Source organism: Cottoperca gobio, chromosome 22, assembly GCF_900634415.1.
Source record: "Cottoperca gobio chromosome 22, fCotGob3.1, whole genome shotgun sequence".
Lineage (NCBI taxonomy): Eukaryota > Metazoa > Chordata > Actinopteri > Perciformes > Bovichtidae > Cottoperca > Cottoperca gobio.
In genome coordinates, this window is record NC_041376.1 from 4629743 (window position 1) to 4655010 (window position 25268).

Consider the following 25268-nt stretch of genomic DNA (forward strand, 5'->3'; position numbering starts at 1 on the left):
CTCAAGAGTAAAGGATGTTCTGCAGTGCACAAACAAAACATTGTTGTTTTTTGGTGTGACATCACGACTGACTCGTCCCACCTTTCCAAATTCCAACAGCCCCGTGTTGTGTTATGAAGCCGAACCTTTCTGCAGCTCCATCTCTCACATCTCATTGTGCCTCTCAGTTGGATCCTTTATGCAAAGTGTCCTACTTTTGCCCTGCTCTGCCTGTAAATGCCTATGATTTGGGCTGCATGAATTCAGACAGGGAGAGAACCCATGCACCCCCATAACCCAAATACAGCTGCATGTTGTCCGCCTCTGTGGATGAATTATTCAACATCTGTCTGAGGCGTGCATATGTAAACAGGTGGATCGTCTCCTGATGGCTTTTTTTTTAAATGGGAGCCACTATAGAACATAGACCATCCTTCACCTTGGCTTCAGGCTTTTCCCTCCTTTGCTGTCACCTTGAAAGTGAGTCTAAATCTCATGTAAGACTGTACAGACTACACAGTTTTGGGGTATATTCAGATATGAAGGCCTCTTAAGTGATCCTAAATCTAAAAGCAATGTGGGTCAGTCAGTGTATGGATACATGGCTCCTTAAAAGGGCGTTAAATCCGGGACTTTATAGCCGGTGATTGCTCTGCGGTTTAACGCAGCTCAAGAGAGACATAAATTATAGACATGAATTATCTCCCAGCTCCAGACCTTAATACATGGAACAGATGAACGTATGTCTCTTCGAGCTGTTGACTAACAAAGCAGTCGACTTTCAAGTCTCACACATCAAACATCCAGATTTCTTTCTCAAGTGCCTAACTTGGGTTTTTGTGGGGATTGAATGTCACAAATGATATACAGATAGTCTCTTGAACCACTCAGTCACCGCCAGGCTTGCCTGTGTGTGTGTGTGTGTGTGTGTGTGTGTGTGTGTGTGGCCTTGGTGCTTCTCAGTATTTGCTTGATTAGAGGCCGCAGCACTAATGTAAATAAATGTTGCCAGATGGTGAAGGATCACTGCCCCACATGGTTTCATTTAGTCCCCTGCACACACCAGATCATCGCGAGGGTCTGGAGTCGGCAGACAAATGTAGAGGACACGCGGAACTAGTTAAAACGAGCGACATGTTTGATGTAACAGACCTTATAGTACGTACAGTACGGCCTCTTCCTTTGGTGTCAAATAACTTTTTAGAATATATATATGTGTGTGTGTGTATATATAGTGCTTGCCAGTTTCTCTACAGATTAAAATGATATTTAGTAGCATGTTTTATGTGCCAGTGACTTCTGGTGTTTGATAACCCAACAACATCTCACATCTATGTGTGGATCATCTTTTACTTTGAGTTGCCCTTCCACCCAATTATGCAATCTCTTTGCATTTCAATATATTCCAAAGAGGTTCTTTGAGGAGTCTGCTCTAAATTACTCCCGGTGCAGAGAGAAATACTAAAGATGCTGCAAGTAAACAAGGGTCTGAGGAATCAAAGCAGCATCAAAGTGTCATGTTGCTGCTATGGAGTTCCCCGACTTGTAGAGATTTCTGAAGATTTTCTTTTTTTTTTTATATAAAAGAAAAAGATACCTGAAACATATCTTGGTAAAAGTGACTGTTCCAGTACCTCAAGGGCAACATTAAAAGGATCTGCTCTAGAGTACAACCTTCTTTTTGCATCCATGTTGGTAACACCCAGCAAGTATGAGACAGGTATCCTTTTTGTTTTGTTTTGTTACTATGACCTTCAAGGATGCTTTCTCATGCAAAGTAATGAATAGAGAAAGAAGTGCCTTTGCGGTGGAATTCACACTAAATTGGAGCACACTATATTTAAGAGCAGACTCCACAAACTGCTGGGATTATACCACAAATCCAGCTCCTCTCAGCCATAAACAGACAGCTGCTGGACTCAATTCTCCTCTCATTTGTCCCCCTCTCAAAAGACAGGGAAGATCTGAGGTTAATCCTCTCGACTGCTCTGTAAGGAAGTCGAAGAAAAAAAAAAAAGGTATAATGTCAGAAAGCACAAGGAGGCACTCGAGATTAAGCCACTAACTATTGACTTTGTGTGAGTGGCAGGTAAAGTCACCTCTGCTCAACAGCCTATGGTTACCAGCAGAGAGCAACACCTCCCCCTAGTGGTTCAGGACGTGAACAACTAGTTTGTCATTGAGGGTTTTTTGTTTTTCTTCTTCTCACATCCCTGAGGAACATGGATGTCAGATATGCCTGATAGCTATGCTTGTGTTTAATCTTAATTATTCATTTTTTTTTTATGGAGGTACAGAGACTTAGTTTCCACAGCAACCTGGCTCATCTCCTTAGTCAGACAGACCTGCTACTGAAAAGGTCAAAGCGGAGCACGGGAGGATGGAGGATTATCGAGAATAGCAAGTATCCAGCGTTGCATATCGAATTAACTCTCCGCCCCGCCATCATCGCAGCGGTTTCATCGAGGGACAGTAACTGGATTGCATTGAGCCCCGGATGAGCAAGTCAGTCAAGTTTCAGATGGGATGAGTACAAAGTTGGAAATATAGTCAAAAGATTTTTTTTAAAAACCCCACCGGTAGTAAACAGGATGGGAAATGTGGAAAGTGTTACGAGATGTTTCACAGGACAGAGAGGAAGAAACAGAAACCAAATGAAAGAAGGAACAAACTAAAGATTTATTGAAGGCAGCAGAAAGATGCAAGAGACGAGAACAGAATGGCAAGGTGGGGAGCGGGGGGGCACATACAGAGACACTTGTGTGTTCAGATAGGTTTAATGTCTTTGTGTTACAAAAGTTTGTGGTATTTTTATTTGTTTTTTACAGCTCCGCAGAGCTTCAATAGGTCTGTATTGTTTTATCAAAATATACATGTTTTGAACGTAAAGTGGATATAATCCAAATGATTTTGTGGTACAAAAACATGAATATATACAACCATCAATCCCGCGTCATACAATAACCCCCACCCCACCCCCATATAAAAAGGAGAAAAAATAAAAGCTTTTAACAAAGAAAATCAAAAAGGCATATCATCTTCTACACCATCAACATCACAGCTACGACTGTGGTTCAATTAATATCCGTTCTAAAGCAAGCTACCAACGTAGGCTCTTTGTAAAAGTCAATCCAACAAAAAAAGAAAACCATATACAGTATAGGCTGATGCACAAAACATTTCAACTTCATGTGACATTTGTCCAAGGCATCTGAGAAACTGAAAACAGGAAACTGAAGCCTTGTGAACTTTTGGAAAATGTGAAGAAGAAGAAAAAAAAAAAAAAAACCTTCAGAAAATCACAACACTACGAAAACAGCAGGGGTAGAAGATACTTTGGTCCTGAACAGCAATAACCGCCTGTAGCTACATGAAGCTTCGTTAAACCATGCATAATAATCTTTTACAAAAATAGAAACGGAGCACATCTGCATCTGGTCCAAAAACTACAGTGGTCGAGGCTGTGGAGACCGGTGCTTGAGGCACGCAGGAATGTGACGACGTTTAAGACTTCAGCGTGATGGCGCCAATTTGGACCTATCGGAGGAAAAGTGCACTAAGGAACCTGACTGTTGCGTAAGTGGACAGACAGGAATGGGCGAGGGCTATCCTACCCTGAAATCCTGAATTTAAGAAAAGGAAAATATATATATATATATATTTACTGGGTTTAGGATTTTTTTTTTTTTTACTTTTCAGTTGACAAATGTGTCCAAGCTGCCCTCTCACAGGTTAGGGTTACCTGAATACAACGGGATGAAAAGGCATCTCTGCAGAACCGTAACACCTGAACGAGAGGTAAACAAAGTCAACTGAGCGGCCAGAAAGTGTTTCAGCCTCAGATTAAAAACTCAAGGCACTGTGATAATGATCAAACCCAGCCACTACATATAGGTATCAGTTAAGCTTCCAAGTGATACACATGTAAATGCTAACATAAAAAAAATGAAATTAAAAAAAGAGGATAAATGAATATATAGGTGTCCACATATACATGGACATAATATGGTTAAATGACGCCCCAAACACCATCGTCTCTACTGAGGAAGGACTAAATGGAGGTGGATGGGGACTGTAAGACAGGAAGGCTGGATACAGCGCTAACTCCTGCCACAATACACCTAACAGAGCTACGTCACCTAGCAAGGACATTAGGCATCTAACTGACTTACATTCATAGTTTCTACACACATATAATGGGGATATATGTATACAAATCCATAGATAAACATTTGTGTGTTTTTTTTAAAGTTTTTTTTTCTCTTCGAACAAACAGAAGATTGAATGAGCCACTTCCCCCTCCATGTTCACAACGCTGGTACACACCACAAGGCATGAAACAAAGAGCCACAGTCTTTCCCAAATAAAGCCAGAGCGATGCTTAAGGCAATCTGGTCGGGGCAAAGTAAGGCACAAAGACTGTAGATACAGACATTGAAAAGAAAAACACATGCGTATTGAATGACTTCAGATAGTGGTATGGATCCCCTGAAGCAAAAAAGGCGGGTAGTTACAAGAAAGCTAAAAAGAATCAAAATGGACACTGGGAAATACATCGTTTGGTGGTCCGTGAGCCAAAACAAAATCCTTTGTATCAAACCGTTTCTGACTGGCCGAACGGGTTCAAAGTGGCATTTCAAAAAAGGCACACACACAAAGATATATCCACACGACTATCATAGTAAAAAGGAATGCTGAAGTGTGTCTGTTGTGGATATGATTGATCCACATAAGCATCTGTGGTGGAGGGTGTCTTTTACATACGTTTGTTTTTAAACAATTTGGTCTAAAGTGACAGTTCATCGGCTGCCTCTACTTTACCTCCAATATAATAACATGGTTCGCTGCAGAATGCTGCCCCTTCATAGGGCCCCGCTTCAAACTTTATTAAAGGAACAAGTTAATGAACCTGATCCTGAACTGGAACCGGAAACGTGCTTTTGATTCCAATCACTGATTCCTGTTTAAATCTATTGTTTTACGTCGTCCGTTACACTCGCACCAAAAAGGCATGTGGAATAGTGTAAACATGGGCAAGACCTACTGCTAACAAGTGTCGCTAAGCTTCACTAAGGGAAGTAAGCGGTACAGTGGGGACGTACGGCTGCGTGGCACAAGAATGCAGCGTTTACAGACGTCCTTTCGGTCCAAATCAAACGCCACCGGAATCGGCTAATGTTAGCAAGACTAACTCAAATATCAACAAGTGTACAACTGCAAACAATCAATTGGGGCGTGGCCTGAGGAAATATTCACATCCGTCTACATTTTAATTTAATATACCTTGTAATGTGGTTTATTACCGTAAACCAAGCGGAAATAATGCCGTTTGTTTTCAACATATGTGTTGGTGACTTATGAACCAGGAATCAGAATCAATAAGCAGAATCTATTAAGTGTGATACCCAAACCTATAAACGACGGGGGGGGGATGATGGTGACGGGAGCAACATTCTACACAGAACCACAGCTATACATATGTGATGGTGGCCATTTCCACTGAAGGAAACCTTGAGAAAAGTAGCTTTCAGATGGAAATAGACTTGGAGGGAGGAAAGGCACTCAGATGGTGGACTTTGAGAAGGACACTCTGAGGTGGTGGTTCTCTCCCAGATCGTGGTTGTGGAACTCGATGAGGGACTCGATGGCCTCCTCCACTGAGCCCATCTGGATCAGGGCCATCTTGCGGTCCTTTCTGGTGAAGAAAAAGAGGAGACGATGTGTTAAATAAAGAGGGGACCGTGCGTTTGTCTGTGATGTTTCTTGTCATTTGTTATGGCTGATTCTTTCCTCAACAAGACATCTTACTTAGATAATCAATAGAAGACAGACAAGAACTCAAAACACCCACAAGGACCCAACAAGTCAAGAAAATTAAAGAGCGACTGGACTGAGACTTACTGAAAGAACTTGAAGGCCTTGACTGTGGATCCTGAGCTGGCAAAAAGTCTCCTGAGGTCATCCTCCACCACAGAAGGCCTGAACGCAGCGGGTGGAAACAAAGAATTAACATACAGCGTTCATTTAGGATTACACTCCCTCTACTCATTTGCATGTTCATGTTTATTTACTGGTATTGTGAAACAAGAGACAAGAGGCCTGATTACATCTAAAAATTGCATCTCTGGAGTAGCTTGTTTATAAATACTGTCACAACTCCATAATCCCAAGCACTAAATATAGGAAACGAAACGAGTCGGGACTGCAAAGGAAAAAGCTTACAGCACAAAAGCTGCAGGGGGGGGGGGGGAGAGTGGGAATCAAAGTCAGGCAGTTGCATCAGCACTCACGGTATGTTGGAGAGGTGGAGTGTTGCAGACGGTGGGAAGATGTTGGAGTAATTTTTGGAGCCGGGCTTCTTGAAACGGTGCAGCGGGGAGTTGCTGTAGTCCTTTGTGAGGCCCTGGTCCTCGTGGCCTTCTCGGGGCAGCTGCACTGTGGTGTGCTTCGACGATGTCACGCGCATGGCCCGGCCGTGAAGACGCTGGCCATTCAGGTGGCTCATAGCTGAGAAACATCAGGATTCATTATTTGCCACTTTTTACCCTCCTTGATGTATGCGTCACATTTCTGGAAGCACTTTCTACTTTTAGCGAAGTTATGAACAAGTTAATAAAACAAACAAACAGATGATCAGTTATTTATCAAAAGGAGACCGGCCCCCCGTTTGCTCAGTTGAGGCCCCACTTGGTAAAACGATGTGAAGGAAAGAAACAAGATGAAAGAAAATGATACTTCAAAAGAAATCAAATGGTGTAGCTACCTAGCTGAGCCTGTGTGCTATCAGACATCTGGATCAGAGCATTCTCCTTTTTATTAAACAGGATCTTCACTCTCATCACATCGCCGTACACACCTAGGGAGGAAGAGGAAGGGGTCACGATACAAGCGACACAAAGAACACAGCCTTAACAGGAGCTACGCAGCCACTCACAGCAACACAAAACTATTTAAAAACAGTCACATCAGGGACATTAATATCCGTACGGCTACCAAGTGAACGCTGTCTGATTAATGGGTAATTATCAGGCTATTCTACTCATTGTATGTTCAATTCAGCATGGGATCTCTAGAACTAATCCTACATGAAGCCCTCTTAGATTACAGACGCTGACAGCTAAAATGGTTACGCTTGAGAAGGGAGAGGTAGTGGTTTGAAGGCAAAGATCAAAGAGTATTATAATGAGTGGTTCTCATCGGTTTGATCGCTCTACAGTGAAGAAAAGGTTGATTTTTTTTTTTGCCAGCTTGAGGGTCTAATAGAGAAACATGCAGGAATAAACTAAACATGCACATACCTACATTAGAGTAACAGACAAACTGCAAAAGGAATAATATGGTGACATAATCCAAGGGATATGTCAACTCACACACACACAAAAAAAAAAAGCAGCAGCATTTCATTTGTATATGTTCGGTTGCCAAGTGACTCGAGGCAAATACAGGAAGGAAGGAAAAAATGGCTGCATTTTCATGGCTTAAAATTGGACCGTGCAGAACCAAACAAAGTGTTGGCTTTTATCCTCTTCCTGAGGGTGATGCTTTAGAATTAATTCCCGAACAAAATGATCCCCATATTTCTATTTATGGAGGCAACAGTTCCATTGAGGGGCTGTGTTCTTTGAAGATGAAAACGACAAATGTTTCTCACCCATGAACAGTAAACCACTGCCGTTACAAAGTAAATGAAATGCTGCAGCTTTGTTTGGTGTTCTCACCTTACTCTCCTCACACAAACCCACAACAACCAAAACAGCTCATACCCCAAAACAAAACAGACACCCCCACCCTTCACAGCCCTGTAGCCTGATGACGAGCCATCAGTGGTTAAAAAAAACAAAGCCAACAACATGAGACAAGACATGCCCACCTTGCCAGGTAACAGTAGTAATAAAAAAAAGGAGATGAAAGGATGATAACGTACCGAAAAGAATAAAGAGGCAGTGTGGCGTAACGCTCTTTAGAGACAGCAGGGGGAGCAGCGGGGCAGGGGGCCAAAGGGGAATAGGGAACAGGGGACAGGGGAAAAAAGACGGAGCGGAGTGGAGGACAGTGGAGTGGAGTCAGGACATGTCCGCAGGCCACAGGCAGCGAGGTCCACAGGAAGGCCACAGTACCATGGAGGAAGGAGAGGCATGAGGGACGAAGAGAATGAAGAAGAGGACAAGGAGGAGGTGGAGGAGAGGATTCAAACAGCATGGGAGAGGGGGGAGAGGAGATGAGGTGGAGGAAAGAAAGAAGATGATGGAGGGACGATTGATGGCAAAATTATGGGGACCAATGTGTTTTTTTTTGTGGTGTTTTCAATTTGTGGGTGGTGTCCAAATTGGGGAGAAAGAGGGTCGGGAGGGTGGAAGGAGGAGTGGTTGTAGTGGTAACAGAGGGGAGGAGGACAGGGGGAACAATTGGTGGTGGGGCGTGCAGTCAGTTGGCAAGAGTTGAGGTGAGGGGGGGTTTTAAAACAAAAGAGGGAGAGGGGGACAGAGAAAGAAGAGAGAGAAAAAAGGAAGTAAAAAACAAGGTCAGTATACACAAAGAAATGTAGTGCTTCAGACAGTAGAACTGGCTAAATTAAAATGCACTGTCACTATGGGAACACTAGGAGAAAAAGAAGAGAAAAAAAGATTAACAATGAAATACAGAAAAAAGGCAGAGACAATATGTACTTTTAATTACAGGCTATGTTTGTTAAGATTATTTAGAGTTACATTAGAATAAAACAGTCAAATCTGAATGTCAATTTTAATAATCATGGTCCAACTTAAAAAGCTGATCTTAAAGTTAACATGCTTAATGTAATGACATAACTACAGTAAATGTAATGAGTGTGACATACTACTTATACATTCTAAAAAATAAAAACCTAGATCATGGACATGGTGTGTTTCTTTAATAGAATACGAAAGAAAAAAGTAATATTGTCTCTCCAACAACTCAAGAATGATTTCAACTAATGGACAAAAATGAAGATATGAAATGGTAAGTAAAAAATAAATAAAATAAATAAATAAAAGAAGTTAGTGTTTTGAATAAACTTAAAATTCACAGTGAGCAAAGTGGCAGGTCAGAAATGCAGCAGGTTTGGTCAAACACAAAGAGGTCCTGAAAGAGAAGAGGTTTTGACTCGATGACCCCTTATTATAAACGGTGGTAGGGATACTCCGACTAGTCTGATCACATGGAGGTGGTGGGGAATGTTGGGGAAAACACTGGCGCTCTTGTACAAATGGATCCAGGTCCATGAACCCGCAGTGTAAACAAATGGCAGTGTAACAGTTTTACGTTTCTCAGCATTGCACTGACAGAGGCAGGATGTAGAACTGTTTACGCCTAGTGAGTGTACTGACCTCAGGGTTCAGATTGCTGACCAACAAGACATTGTGTCCCCCAGCGCCAGTAAGCCCTGACAGGCCGAGCCGGTTAGCGGCCGCTGCAGCAGCCGCCATGCCGCCGTGGCCCATACCCAGGGACGCCAGGGCACCGGGCATACCGGGCATAGACAAGCCTAAGGAACAAAATATCAATCACTTTCACATGTTTGCTCTCTACATGCAAAAGAGCTCTGGTAAGGAGGATTTAAAAACAGGACAATATATGAAGAGTTTAAGCGTCATGGCAAATTACATACTGTACTTAGCAAGCAGATGTTTGGGGAAAGATGCAGCTTTCATTTGAAATGCGTGTCGTGTGAAATGTGGGTACTGACCTGATGCCTGCTGGATGGCAAAGGCTGGGGGGAAGGCATGAGCACCACCATAAGGAGAGGCTGAAATCAAACCTGGAGCAGCTGGGACAAGATGTAACAAAGAAAAGAGAACAAAATCCTCTACATCAAAAGTGCTCTTGCGATAATGATATCGGTGATATAGATTAAAGTTGTGATCGGAATCCAATCTTACCAAACGCAGCCGCTGCCATGGTCTGGTGGTCGAGAGAGGGCTGTGAGTCCGCAGTGGGGAGGTCTGGTCGGGTGTAATCTCGGCTCTTGTCGTTGTTGTACTTGACATTGAGGCTGGTGAGCTTGGAGAAGCTGATTCTCAGGGTACAGCAGGCATTGTAGATGTTCTGTCCATCCAGAGACTGCGACAGACATCGGAGCATTAGACTTCACATAGAACACGTGTGCTGCGTTTTACACGGGTTGGCCGCACAATGTTTACACTGCACTAAAGCAACAATGTGAAATGGTGGGAACATCGTGACACTTTAAACACCATGACAAAGAGCACTGGCTGTACCAGTCTTACCAGTTTGGAGTGCTGAGCAGTCAAGCCATCGGCATACTGGATCAGAGCCTGGAACTGGTTGTTCTTTGTGAAAGTGATGATCTTCAGCACAGTGCCGAATTTAGAGAAAATCTGGGAGGGAGAGGCAGCATGATGTCAGAACACACAAATTACAAGCGTTACTGTTTGCATATATATTTTTAAACAAGAATCCCACTGTGACCAACATTTTGTTTATGTAGCACTAACAGATTTGATATGCATTCTCCCAGAGAATGTAATGAATGTGAGCCAAAGAGAAACACTTCTCAGTAACAATCATGACAAGAGGCAAGCAAATGCAACAAGGATATATCAAAGTAGGTTGCAAGATCTGTACACATGGTACAGAGCAAAGAAACAGGCAGGTCTGCTTAAGTAACTGCAAACGTTATGCAAGTGTCACTTAAATGTTCTACAGCAATGAGACACTGAAAACAACAACAACGCAATCACCCAAAGTCTGTTTTACAACAGTTTGAGAAACTACTGCACAACTGTGGTTGCTCAAACAAATGACAACATCTGCCTGTACCTGGTGTAGCACATCCAGGGTGACGGGGTAGAAGAGGTTCTCCACTATGACTCTGAGTACAGGGCTTTGGGACCCTGCTCCTCCCATAGCAGCTGGATCTGCGGGAATGGCCATGCTTCCCATCCCACCACCGTGCAGTGCATTGACTGCCTGCAGAGCTGCCTGGGCACGCTAAGAGGAAAAGGAAGAGGAACTTCTTAGCATGGATGAAGAAAAGTATGCAGTAATTAATACGTTTTTAAAAAAATTTTCATCATGATAGCAAGTGTGTGTAAACTCTTACCACTTGGTTGGGGGAGTTGTCGGTCTTGAGCTCCTTGTGGGTTGAGTATTGCATGTAAATGGGGTGGTTTCTGATGACAGGGGTGACGGAGGAGTAGTAGCTCACCATCGTCTGTGCACACTCCTCGCTGTTCAGTTCCAAGAACGCCTGCAGGGGAGGAGCAGAGAAACATTACATTGGTTTCTCCCATCTGAGAAAATGTTCTTTAAGCGTTCCTAATAATTGAAGTCTGTTGTAAACCTAATTATGAGCATTTTCACTTCCCATCAACATTTCTCTACTTTAAACAACATTTCATTTGACATCTTTAATGGACCCGTAGTCTGTAACGCACACGGAGACAAATGTATAATTTGTGATATTGGGCTATATGAATAAATCTGATTTCGTGTTTTGACACAGAACGGCAGGTAATAGAAATCAGGAGATAATGAAGACGTTCAAAAAAGGGATTCAATGTCTTCCTCCAGGAAATCTCATCAAGTAAAATTCTCATCCTACCCACTAAACCAAGAGGATGTGGCAAAAGGGCATTGTAATAGTATAATTCTTTTTGTGTGCGACCGAAGGCTAGAAAGCTGACCCCCCCCCTCCATGTACCAGATCTAAAGGGACTGCAAGTCATACAGGTTTGGTGAGCGGCCCTGCATGTACCAGTGCTTACCTGGTTTTTCCCTTTTAGCATCAGCAGATTAGTGACCTTCCCAAAGGGCAGTCCCAGACCAATAACTTCAGCCTCATTTATGTCGTTGGGCAGCTTGCGCACATGAACCACGCGTGACGGAACCCCAGGACTGCGGACGTCACCCTTGAATTTTTTGCTGTCGTTGCCATTGGCTGCAAGAAAGAAAACAGACACAGATACAATCAGGGAGGGAACAGAAGGCTCTGGTTCTTCTTGAATAATAGATTGATCGTCATGGCAACGCAAACACAGAAACGACAAGCACTTCAATAAAAAAAGGACCCTCCATGGCAACCCCCCTACCTGAGTTCATGATATAGGGCCCAGTGGATATGCAGGAAGAAAAGAGTTCGTCGGATCCCCTCTGCAGAAAGAGAAAACAATGGTTCACTTCAGTGCATTCACCAATGAGGGCACATCATAGCAGGTGGAGAGCACGGCTCTCATATTACCGAGCCATTGTGTGATAAAGCAGGACGTAATCTGATAACCAAAAGAGGCTTGAGCAAACGCGCTCGAAAAGAACTCCACCTTCCTCACCAGGAAGAAGGAAATGACCTAGCTTGTCAGCAGGGATAATTGAGACTTCTCATCATACTCATGTCTTCCCACCCCATTTCAATTCCAGTTCTTAACCTTAGCCACAGTTACGATAGGCCATTACTTTGTGACTTAGGGGAAATGATCATGTTTTAAAACCGATCACACTTTAAGAACAGCTACTATTCAGCTCAAAGCGCACAAGTCAGCAGTTTCACCTTAGACAGCAGCAGTCAGTCAGTGCAACCCATCTTCTCATCATTCAGTATTAGGAGGAAGGATAACACTAAAAGCCCACTGGAAACGAAGACAAGCTGGGGATACTCCCAGCCCACACTAGTTTACTGTTTGCTGAAACAGCCTGGTCTGTGCTCTCTCTAGTATATATAAAGTGCTGTTTCAGGGCTGTTCTCATGGTTGTGTGTGACTTTGTGGTTGCACGAGATGAAGTATACCAGTCACAAGAAGTGGCTCAGCAGCCTAAGCTCAACAACACTACAATGAAGGTCCTGTTCCGGCTGAGACTAGGGGCATTGTTACACGGCAGCGCACACACATATGGAGCCTTAAGGACTCTCTGGGAGTTGAAGAGCCTCAGAGCGCCATTACAACAACCAGTCAGGCAGGTTTGCTAGCATACCTTGTGAATCTTGGCCTTTAAATATGCATGGTGGTGGAGGGTTTGCAGTCAGGCTGCAAAGTCTACTCACAAGAGGCACAATTAAGGGGATCTGAGAGAGAGCATTTGGTGGGGCCCCTGAACACTGTAAAGGGTGGTGTGGGGTACTGAGTTTGTTGCCATTTGAGCACAACACTGTAAGCAGTAGTATAAACTACCCTTTGACTTCCAGATGGTTTGGCCAAGTCAGTCACTCACTCTGAGGCCCACACAAACATGGCCTGCTATCTCAATTCATGAACTTAGAGACATTCCTATGCCTTTTCACTGTGGCTACAGGATCAGGGGCCTCCTACTTTGGCAAACGTTCAAATCTTGACATAAACGGAATGCATACATGGATGGCAATTACTGAGCTAGGATTACTTAGGTGCAAAATAGACTGCAAGACAGTCTCTGACAAGCAGACAAAACCTATCTTTAAGTGTTTTAAAATGGGAGTGACCATTTATATAATGAAACTCACAACCAATGGTAAAAATATGAATGTCAAAACAGCGAACCGTGGCCTAGTTTGTGGGAAGAAAATGTAAAAACAAAATTTTTGCTTGATAAATGAGCCACATGCAAGTCATGAGAAATGAAGGAAGTGGCTCCCGCCTGACTCGATGCTGGTGGGTGGGCCGGGTCACATTATCAGTCAGCAGACCAACTCCAAACAGGAAGAGCAGCAACATCAGGCCTGCTTCCAGGCTCTGGCTAAACTTCCTCTTGGGGACTGATTGTTACTGTTCCATGGGAGGACTCGCTCTCTCGCTCGCTCCCTACTTCCTCATTCTAAAAATAACCAAAGAACTAAGACAGTCTATAGTACAGAGCAGGATCATCAAGTTACATACAAAAGAGAGGATTGTGTAACAAATGACGGAAGAATATACCTTTGTAGGGAACGTGGTAGAGAGTGCACAGCAGCACAGAGCCAATGGAAGAAAACTAGAGCTCATAAATGATACATTAGTGTGACTCCAAATCTTGGCCAAACCCATTTTTCCAACAAAACCCCCTGAATGCGTTCCGACTTGTTCACATCCTTTGTTTGCTCCGACAGTTTAATAGTAACCTTCGGGAGCCGATGACATATTACTGGCCTCCATGCTGAAACTGTTGAGCCGCTTCCTCTCAACGACAATGGCCTACCTTGAACTTAAAACATTTTTTTTTTTCAAGGGACAATGGTCTGAGGGGCAATTTCAGTGCCATAAACACCACATCACACCTGGTTTACATTGCATCAAATGATGAGGGAAAAGAAAATGGGCTTTTGCAGCATTTGGAAAAAAAACCCATTATGCTCTTAAACTAAATCCAACTGGATTCATTTGTATTTATGTTGGCGTCTGCAAACAACCTCATTTTGGAATCGGTTGGGTGGTAATCTCTCAGGAAAAGCACAAAGGGAGAAGAGCACAGGTACAAACATGTTTGTTCACTGTGATCAGCCTTCGCCAGTGGAGGGGGCAGGGAGCTGTGCCTCACCAGGGGGCTGGAGGGGGGGGGGGGGGGGGGGAGATTGGAATGTGACCACGGAATGCCAGACGCTCTGCCCAGACGGAATAATTACAGATTCCAGCAAGGCAGCGCTCCATAACTCAGCATCATCATTACCGCAGTACACCAAATGCCGAAAACGGGAAAAGTTAACGAAGAAAGAGTCACAGAAGATCTTGTGTACCGATCGGCACACATTAAAGTGTGCAGTGTTAACATGTTGAAAGACAACAGAACTTACTGAAGTGAATAGAGGGGGTGGGGTGTGTCCCTGGTACGGGCGTGTGCATCAGAGTGCTTGTTTAAACAGTGTAAAGACCTTTGGTCGAGAGGATGAGGACTGCTGAGGCGCGATGGTTATAGCCCTAAGTTCAATTACTCCCCCTACACATAGCTGACCGGGGCCCCGTTACCAAGGATTACTCCTTAGGCAGGCATTTTTATTGGCTACACAAGCAGCAAACACAAATGTGCTCTCACTTCAACAAGTTTGCACACACAAACATGTAAAGAATTGCTGCTATGTCAGTTACATAAGCACCCAACAGGTCCGTCATGACTGATTTGTGCAGAAAGATTTTTCATTTGGTACTTTGTCGATTTGGGTTGGGTAGTATGTGCCAGAAACAAGTCTGAATAAGCACCGGGGCAGGATTCGGCCGCTTTGTTAACATTCCAGTTAGGCCAACGTGCTATTAAAAGGAACACACAAAATATACAACAGGAAGTTTCATTTCCCTACAGCCGAACAGAAACGGGACAGGAAAACATAAAGCCCCATCTCAGACAATCTATTCTAATTGAATGATCAAATGTTCTATGTCCAGTCTTGAGAGTTGCTGCAACCTCTATGTGCTGACCGTTTTTTAAAGCGCACGTCTGCAACTGAAAACTCATTACACATGAAAAATGGCGTTGGACAGCAGTTCTTTAATTACAGAGGAACTCTTTCAAATGGACACACTGCATATCTGAAATCCAAAGTGTTGGAGGGTTTTTTTTCTCCACCTCCTGACATGTAAAAAAAAATCATCCAAACTACTGTTTTCTTAAAAATAAGATTTGGCGGCAATGGAGCTCCCTGCCGTAGTTGGAAAAACATAGATACAGGAACTTTAAGTGATTCACTTGGGCATCACAATCAACCCACACACACACACACACACACGTACATAATTTACATTGCAAAGACTGCAAGCAGATTTCCATAACTACATACACACATTTTAACTTGTGGCATTCATTCAGTAGACACAGAGCTGCAAAGAAAAGATGATTGAGGGTTGCTTACCTTTGTGCCAACTGATATGTCATGGACACTTCTGTGGAGGAGGAAGAAAGTTGATTAATTTCGCAGGAAATCAAAAGACATGTTAAACAATTCCTCACGCAGAACATTCTGCTCTATGGAAACTCATTGTGTTTGTAATTAAATAATAAAAAAGGGCACAATATAGTCTAGTTTAAACAAAAGCAAATTGACTTCACTTATGAAAAAAATGCATCCGTGCACATTTGCAAATGCATTCAAAATTACTTACTCAAGTTCAGGGACGTAACCGGTTCCCAGAGGGTACAAGTCAGCGTCTAGTCGGCTGTAGTGGGTTGGGAAAACACAGTGGACACTTAGCAAAGTAACAATAAATCAATTTTCAAACAAACACAATTACATTCAGCAAATTCAATGCAACATTCACAATGCATTGGAAGTCATCTAAACTGTCGAATTCAGCGGATCAAATAAGGGTAACGTATGTTAGACTGAAACAACAAAACGCCATTGTGTACCCTACCCTGTTTAGACAAACCAGTATAGAAGTCTCTGATTCAATCAACGGGAAATGTTGAGGCCAGACATCTTCAACATGGCCCTGGCACTCCGCAGACAAATGAATGCGGAAATGAGACACGTTGCTTTAGCTAGCGCTCAAGCTTCCGTGAAACCAAGTTACCAAGGTAGTTAGCAAATGTTAACTAATGTATGTGTTAGCAAACAAACGAGTAATACCAGTAGGTTTGCTAAAATAAAAAAACGTGTGTTCGAATTATAACTCGGATTAAAGTTACGTTTTGTTCGAGTTAGTCTCTTTTACACAACGATAAAAAAAAATATGTCCGTCCAAACGGTTCACATAACTAACGTTTGTTAGCCGAAGCGATGGCTAGCAGCTGCTAGCTAGCATACGCTCCTGCTAACTGTTGCATGTTTTGATGTTAAACTGTTTCAAAACTTTCCCGGTCTAACGGTTACGTGAAACAGCCATCGGGATCGGCACATTGTTAGTAAGCAAAATATGAAAGCCGATTACAAAAGCGGTAGATTTGCCTTGCGAAATAAAGTCTTAAGTGTGGATCTTTTTCACTTACCCGTCCATTGCACAAGAAAAAAACTGCAGGTCTGAAGCGAAGGTAGGGCGGCAGACTTGCTTGATTTTCTTACAAAATGGCTGAACACACGGAGGCGCGCGCTGATTAGTCCAGGCACTTTCAAGAGCCAAACACAGGCGGGGACAAGCTTCTGCTCGAGTCGCGATTGGACAAGACGACTATCATTTTGTGAAAATAGAAGGCCGCGGCAAATTTCCAGAACAAATATCAAGTGTGGTTAGGTTTTGTTTGAGTTGTATGTGATGAAAAGCGTAATTTGAGTCATCGTCACTATGATTAAAAAAAAAAAAGGGGGTTGACGAGACTGTTTTTTTTTTTAATGGAGTCGCAGTTAAATATATGGGCTCTCGTAATACATTATGATAATACATGTAAGCATCATTAACACATTCAGAGATGAATACCCTGTTTTTTTACCGGCGCATTTATATGAGTAGACCTAACCAGTGTGTCCACAACACCTGGGTTGTCTCGCGCGTAATGGAGCTACACTCCAAATCTTACTTTAGTAAAAGTACAGAATCCACCAAATGTTATATAAAAAGTAAAAGTAGGCTACACACAGAAAGATGGCCCAATTGAATGTTGTATTTTAGTATTTAAATAGTAATGTGCATTAATATGAAGACCTAAGTAGCATTTGTAGTATAGTCTCCTAGTTCTAGATGAATCTACAACAGATCATTTCGTAATAAGATGCTCATAATGTTTCTAATTAGGAACTAGGAACTAGTAGGAAATAGCCTACATTAAACTGTGGGGTAAAATATGTGCCGCTTATATGTAGTAGCTTAAGTGCATTGCATAAAAAGTAAATTAAATGTATATACAGTAGGCTACTTGAGTAAATGTAGGCTAAATAGGTAGTAAATACAACATAATTAAGTAAAGATTAGGACAGTCCAGCTATAATATTTGTATACTGGATTAATCTTCATCCCACGCTGTTTGAATCCAATCATTGTGACCAAAACTTTGTGGATCTATTGAGTGAAGTATTCAGACTCGGGGGGATGCTGCAGTTTTCACCACTCAGGGTAATGTGTGAACAACACTACTGGTTTTGATGGGGCACAACACAATCAGGCTGGTAATTGCCCTGATACTGTGGTACAAGTATCTATTGAGGAAAAGATCCTGTCGACAACATAGATAAACTGTAGTTCAAAAGTGCAAAGGGAAACAGTTCTGGGGTGACAACGAAACAAGGAGACACAAATACAAATATATGGCAAAGGAAGTGCCGGAGCCAACATACCCACGTGCATGCCAATTAGTCCACACCCAAGAGAGGTATGTGCACATTAAACCAGAATCAATTGAACATGTGTTATTAAAAAGTAATAAACTGGTATCATGACAGAAGGAAGCAAAGCACAAGTAGGAGCAAGTTTTTGTGCCTACACACTGGATCGCTTCTTTATACGAAGGAGAAGGAAAGAAACGTATCATTCTTTGTATTCATGCAGTTGTCGAACTTACCGGTTTGTATCATTGTTTCTGGAAATGACGTGAAATACCTGAATGATGGGGCGTCTTAAAACATAAAGTTGAGAAGTAACAGAAACATAAATAGGTTAACAAACAGCAGTACAAAGTGTAAAGTCGTCACAGTTGGTGATGTTTGGGAATAAGATGTGTGCGTACAATAATTTGTTCCTGGAAAATATGAGCTGATGCTGAAACACTGTTGCAGCACCAAGGACTACATGTTGATTTCACTGCTACTGGGGCAAACATAATCATTTTGGGGTTTAATTCTTACTTTACATTATGTTTGTGCACCCATCTTGATGTGTGTCTCATACTGGGGCAGCGGAGGCTTACATTTACTTACAAAGCAATGACGGAGAAAAGATTCTTACTGGTGTCAATTAGATTTAGCTTTGTACTCATAGGGCTGATGGAGAGTATTTCTATGTTGGGACTTCTTATACCTTTCAAATTCATTAAAATTGTCATCTCCTTTTTGCTTCCAATGATTTTTTTTTAATGAATCCATGTTTTTCTTCTGTGTGTGTGTATGTGTGTGTGTGTGTGTGTGTGGGTGAGTGTGGAACAGCATTGTCAGGGATTTGACCTAAAAAACCTCACACACTATATTGTCTGTCTCGTGATGTGGAACACTTCTGCTACTTAAATGATAAAATGTGTCTACAAACTGAATACGCCACATTCATACTGGGCTCAAGGGAATCTTGTTATTTATTGGAGGCAGAACTACTGCAGCATAAAGCAATATAGTTATTTGTTTAGTTGAAAAGTGCATACTGACCTCAATCAGATGTCCTGTTTAAATGACCCTCTGCTTGTCTCCCTATTTCACAATATATTTGACAACATTCTAACAGGATTAACTTCCAAAACAGTGGACGTCCGCTCTCTAGTGGCATGTTCTGGGTAGTGCACTTTACAGAACACCATAAAATCCTATTTATGCTCATTAACATACATTACTAATGGCGGAACTGCTTTCAATAGCTCTCTCTTACATATATTACATATTTAAAATCTCTCCTTAAATCATTTATTCTTCTACATTATCCATAAATGAGGGGTAGTTAAATTCTATATTATTTTACCAGTTGCGTTAATCCTATAATAATTGGATTTATCCAAGTATAATTGTGTGTACATTTCTCCAGCTGGGCGTCCATCTGTGGCTCCATCATCTGAGATGCCAAAAACCACACAGATCATTAACCGTGGCTTATGTGCGCGCTACAGCATGTAAAACCTACATTTGGTTGATTCCATACACACTTATCTGACTTGCTGTAAACAAACAGTAGTTTTATTCAAGATTAAACATTTAGACGACCACAGAATAGATGAACAGGCATTGGTCTAACACAAGGTTGCCTTTTCTGCTGCTGTCCCAGAGACCCACAAATAAGCAAAGCTTTAACTCAACAAATGTACATCTATGTATACAGGTGTATGTATGCATATAGAAACGCACACGCACTGCACATACATACATACATAGACTCTCAGTTAGTCTCCTGCATAAAGTTTGTATCCCCATAAAATGTTTTTGTGGTAGTTTGGCTTGTCAAACATTTCTTGTATGTGTGTGTTAAGAGGAAAATCTACAATTTCAAAAAAGTTATTACAGGATACAAAGTTTTTTCAAGACACCAACATTAGTCTGCATATTACGTTTGAGCTGCATTTATTTATAGTTATTATGTTATAGTTATAGTTCTGTAGTAACCTCTCTAGAGTAGAAGGCAGTGTTTCCATTGGGTCATTATGACCAGGAGCAGAGCAAGAAAACCCCCGGTTTAAAAATGGCGGCAGACAGACAAGTCCAACCAACTGAACCTGACAAAGGCACCAACAATACACAGATCTAGTCATCTTTTTAAAAAAATACACACATCAAATACAATATACTGCCTTGCAAAGAGGCCATAGGAAAGAAAAAACATGAGTCAATATCAGAAAGAAAGTGGCAAGTTGTACAATTACAGTGGAACTGTACATATGGAAAGCATAGACTATACTTCATCGTCCGCGCCCGTTGACCTCCCTTTGGAATGTTAGAAGGGATCATTTCCCGGGTGATAAATGCAGGCAGGACATGAGAGAATGCATCTGGCACTGAAGGTTGCGAAAGACTCTTATTTAACAAGTGTATGCAGGAGGCAGTAGATTCCCACAATCCCCCCCTTTGAGTAAGACAGAAGGAGAGAGAGTTGAAAAGCAGTTGGTGGGATGGAGAGTGTTAGACGAGACTCAGGGTTAGCACCAACTTCAGAGGTTTTCTTTTGAATTGCGTGTCTTCGTGACGGTGGGGTGTGTTTGACGATGAGGATGGAAGATGGCGATAGTGGCAATGGTGTGTGGGTGAATCAGAGACATGCATGAGCCTGAGGGGAAGCAGAAGCATTGGTGGCGTAGCATCACAGACCCAGAACGTCAATGGCCTCTACTGTCTGCCAAACAAATGAGTAAACTAGGGCCAGAATGTATTTCGATAGGCTTTTAATTGCTATAGGGTACATGCACGATTTTTAAACCACTGTTTAAAATGGTTAGACTTGTTTTATCTTATTGAATACGGCCCATTTCTTATACCATAATTACTAAATGGCTCGGGTACCACGACAAAACTGCATTTTTTATATTGTGTTCTTAGAGAAAAGTCCATTCAATCCCCCCAAATCTGTTCTATTGGGCCCAGGTGTACAGACAGGGGTTAAACTGGGAGCGAGCAGGACAGAAACCAGCAGCCGACCAACACACAATGAAATTACAGTATCATCAGATTTTTATTTGGTTCATAAAGAGACAAAAAAAAAAGCTTCTTCTTCTTTTTTTTTACGTTGAGCTGAGCAAGCCCGCCTCTTCTCATTATGGTAGAATCCCAATTTAACCCCTGGATTTACAGTCATGTGAACGTGATAGCGTATAATTAAGACCTAACAAGTGACAAGACAGTCAACACAGTTGCAAGGCTTCATGCAGTGCTACCTCATAAGATTTACATTGATTCTACTGTTGAGAGAAGAAAATTGTTTAAGCATTTCTAATTGTGAAGCGCAATGGTTCGGCATGACTATTGATCATAAAGTAAGTGCAGCCATCTCATTTAAAAAATACAAAAAGCTGTGATCTTCATGTACATGTGTCACATATAGTATCTGTGAGAAGCTAATGCAGTTTGCGATATGGTCTCTGTGCTGCAGATTTCTTTTTGAACTTAATGCACATCTCTAACACGGCCAATTATATCAACTGTTACTGATGGACAGACTTGTGTGACTAAAGATATGAGCACATATGAGTCTATAAAGACATTTGTTATGTTATGTTGCAGCACAAATCTGCTAGTGCTTACAAGCTTACATGCAGTTAATGGTCTGAGATGATAAAGAGAACCAAAAACAATAAATACATTGTATAAAACATAATTTCATATCAATATATTAAAATACTATTTAAAATAATATCTTAGACAATATTGCAATATGAAATTGACTGATAAATAGTTGGTAGGCCTACACAGAGAAATATATATATGTATATATATATTTAAGTATCTGTGTCCTTCATAGTTTGCTGTTTTGACTTAGATGATTGAAAGTTTCCAGGTTCCCCCAGTGGGTAGCAGTACAATCCAGAGAGCGAATACCTTTTCTTTTTTTCCAACAATAATAACAATGAACTTACAGTACACAGTCCCATAATAAAGATATACATACTGAATACAATATAAATGTCAAGACAGAAAAATAGAAAAATATCAATAGAAATCAAAAGTCAAATACGTGTCGGAGAAAGTATACAGAGTAAAGTGTACTTATGAGTCTTTGTGGTTCTTGTTGTTGTAGCTGGAGCTTGTATTGGCTCTCATTGTTGGTATATTGGCTGTGTACTTCGGCTTTTTGTTTTTTTTTCCAGTCCCAACACACATACACACACACACACACACACACACACACACACACACACACACACACACACACTCCCACACAGACACAAAGTTACACACATCTGCAAATACAGACTCTCCCACAAACACATACGCACACACACACACACACACACACACACACACACACACACGCACACACACACACACACACACACACACACACACACACACACACGCAATCAGCTCACATGACCGTGCAGCACTTGCAGGTCTGTTTCTTCTCCTTTCCCTTCTCTCCTTCCTCTCCGCCTCCGTTGGCCTTCTCTTTATCGGCCATGCTCCCGTTGGGTGGAGCCTGATCTTCTGAGGCTGCCTCTCCTCCCGCTTTCCCGTCCCCATCCTCGATCACCACAAACTCAGCCTTGACGTTGCCGTCCCCTCCTTCCATTCCCAAGACGGTGCGGTTCTCCTGCTCCTCCTCAACGGTTTTGTAGCCCATGAACACCAGGGTGACGGGGTTTTCTGCGCTAGCTTGGTCGGGACTGGGACCCAGCAGCTTGGCCTCAATCCCAGTCACCTCTCTCTTGGGGGTCTGACCAGAGCTCTGCACTACTCCGTTCTCACCTATAGGGTGCACCAGAGTGCCGTTGAGAGGTTAGGAGTGAGCAAAGGAAAGAGGGTGTCAGGGTAAGTCAGAGAGACAAAGAAAGAAAGGAAATATTGCTTTAATTACCTCCGGCGGAGAGGAACAATTTAACAGAGCAAATGAAGAGGCCATTATGAGCTCACTTTCTCTTTCCGACACAGGTGTCAAGGCTGGGTTGCCATGGTTTCCTGTCTGTGTGATCATATGTTGCCTTGGGTACTGAACCTACCTCCATTTTCTTTGGCCACACCCTTATTGGCTGGAACGTCTGTCTCCAGTTCTTCAATCTCTTGCTCCAACCTGGCTCAGAAACACACACACACGTGCAAATTAATTATCGAAATGAATCCACAGAGACTATAATACCAATATATATATATATATATATATATATATATATATATATATATATATATATATATACAGTGTATATATATATATATATATACAGTGTATATATAGGATAACTTAGAGTATTTGATCAGTTCTACAATTTTCTTTAATAAAAATGTGTTCCTTTGATATTTATCTAGCTGACCATGTTACAGTGTCCTTACACTATTCGACAATATTAATATGTACAAAAACACTCAGACATATAAAGGCTGGAATCAGATTTCTTTGATCAAGTTCAAACACCACATAAATAGATATATCACAATAATTTACGGCTTTCGACGTCATCTTTCATGAGATCCGTCTTAGTCTGGATTACATCACCTGTAATGCAACACATGACCCTCACATGACATCTAAAGCATCATCAGCGCTGCTAGCTGACGGTGGCAGCATTTAAAAACAGATTAACCACCTCTGTCTCTCACATGTTGTTGTTCCATGATTAACACGCACATCTTCATTCGTCCTGCAGCTTACAGTTTTGCTTCAGCGTTGGATGAATGCGCCACCGGCGTCAACATTTGTACCATGACGACCACAAACCTTTGACCCCTTCACTTGCCAATAATACAACCGGACATGACATGCAGGGGTTTTTAGATGCTGACCTGAGGATGACCTGCTCCAGGAGTTTGGTCTTCACCTCATCCTCATACAGACGCTTCTGAGTCTCCTCCTCCGCCGGAGCTCCATCTAACAACCAGCGCTCCCTGAGTGCCTTCGACTGCAGGAGGACAAAACAAGTAGAAAAAAATTAATAATGGAGAAAAAGCATTAGGTAAGGCAGAGGGTGATTTAAATTGTTCTATATATCCTCAATTTGTGGTAAAAAGAAGAACACATTTCACTATAATTTCCCCGTATTTGTACGTACGAGTGTCTGTGTCAGCTATAATGAAGAAAGCACAAGCAGAGAGACGGCTTTTGATTGTGTTTCTTTCATCAGGAGCAGTTTATTAATTCATTAGCAGAACTTCAATCACCCACAAGGCAGCACCTTCTCCCTCGTTCTCACTTGGACGTCAGTGTAATTTCTTTCAGAAGAGATTAGTGCTATTTTGACTGAGAACCACGAGTTCCTTTAGCTAATCTACAACAACTATCGACCAGTGAATAGCGTCCAGCACTTTCCGTCACATACGGTTCTTCCACTGCTGCCAACTTATTGTTGCCAAGTTGACTATGGCACCCAGCCAGGGCGTTCAAAGCTTCTGGCATTGGACAGAAAAGTCTAATCTATGATGAATTTGAATCTTAATCCGCATCAAACATTTCCTAGGGGTTGACAATAATTATTATGGGCAAGTTGACTAAATGTACTGATTGTAAACTGTTAGACACGTTATAATTACTGGAGATACAATTTATTCTAGGACAAGATCATTAAATTCTCCCTGTATAATACAGTCCTGTATTCTTATCTTCACCCCCCCCCCCCCTCCCCATCCACATTCCCTCGTGTAGATAAACTAATATCAAAGCAAATAGTTGGCGTGCTTCGAGGTAAATATAACAGTGTGTCTTACTCGCAGCTGTTAGACCGTGCAGCGAAACGCGACCCTGCTCGGCCGTATGGAAGAGTGTTAGAAAAGCTCTTCTCTTCAGGAGTTGGACTGAAAATCTGGACCTGTGCTTGATTTGAATTCCTCTGCAGTGATGCAACAAGAATTTCTACAGCAAAACTCCCCCCCCCCCCCCCCCCTGTTTTTTTGTTCTTCTCTGACTCGACCCCCGTCCCTACCTCTCCTCTTGCATGCATCTCTATCCATCATAAAGTTCATGAACCTTTTGGTGTGTGCATGTTGTATTCAGTAAGGTTGTAAATGTCAGCGTGTATTTCCCTCAATTCCAATCTGTGTTTATCTATTTTAAAAAAACAGTTAAAGTTCCTGTTGTTCTGTTTCAACTCTTACTTTCCCTAAGTCAGCTCCAGACATCCAGTTCAACAGAGCTTTACAGCGCACACACACACACACACACACACACACACACACACAC

At 42.1% G+C, this 25268-nt stretch overlaps 2 protein-coding genes across 4 annotated transcripts in view; both read right to left on the reverse strand.

The window, feature by feature from the left end:
* Positions 1–2634: 2634 nt before the first annotated feature.
* ptbp1a (polypyrimidine tract binding protein 1a) lies at positions 2635–16900 on the reverse strand. 3 transcript variants are annotated; one of them, XM_029460394.1, is made up of 16 exons: positions 16822–16900; positions 15996–16049; positions 15746–15776; positions 12051–12111; positions 11727–11899; positions 11063–11209; positions 10780–10950; positions 10227–10337; positions 9879–10059; positions 9686–9757; positions 9327–9484; positions 7904–7937; positions 6743–6835; positions 6270–6486; positions 5881–5958; positions 2635–5674 (listed from the first exon to the last, which is right to left on the reverse strand). In XM_029460394.1, the coding sequence occupies exons 1-16, from the start codon at positions 16827–16829 to the stop codon at positions 5542–5544; spliced, it is 1722 nt and encodes a 573-aa protein (XP_029316254.1). In that variant the 5' UTR covers positions 16830–16900; the 3' UTR covers positions 2635–5541. The 3 variants fall into 3 exon arrangements, with proteins under 3 accessions (XP_029316254.1, XP_029316253.1, XP_029316255.1); XM_029460393.1 differs by having other exon boundaries at positions 9686–9766; XM_029460395.1 differs by lacking the exon at positions 16822–16900 and adding an exon at positions 16248–16315 and having other exon boundaries at positions 9686–9766.
* Positions 16901–19610: 2710 nt separating this feature from the next.
* Positions 19611–25268, reverse strand: part of palm1b (paralemmin 1b) — a 22991-nt gene continuing 17333 nt past the window's right edge. Inside the window, exons 4-6 of the mRNA XM_029460560.1 lie at positions 23879–23994; positions 23101–23171; positions 19611–22849 (exon numbers count right to left, since the gene is read on the reverse strand). Coding sequence (XP_029316420.1) covers positions 22470–22849; positions 23101–23171; positions 23879–23994 — 567 coding nt within the window. The 3' untranslated portion in view covers positions 19611–22469. The remainder of the gene's footprint in view (positions 22850–23100; positions 23172–23878; positions 23995–25268) is intronic.

Coding starts and splice junctions, on each gene's coding strand:
- ptbp1a (XM_029460393.1), bottom strand. Junction 7,938..9,326: donor TCAGCAATCTGAACCCTGAG/GTCAGTACACTC, acceptor CTGTCTCTAAAG/AGCGTTACGCCACACTGCCT. Junction 6,836..7,903: donor CTGCCTCTTTATTCTTTTCG/GTACGTTATCAT, acceptor CTTCCTCCCTAG/GTGTGTACGGCGATGTGATG.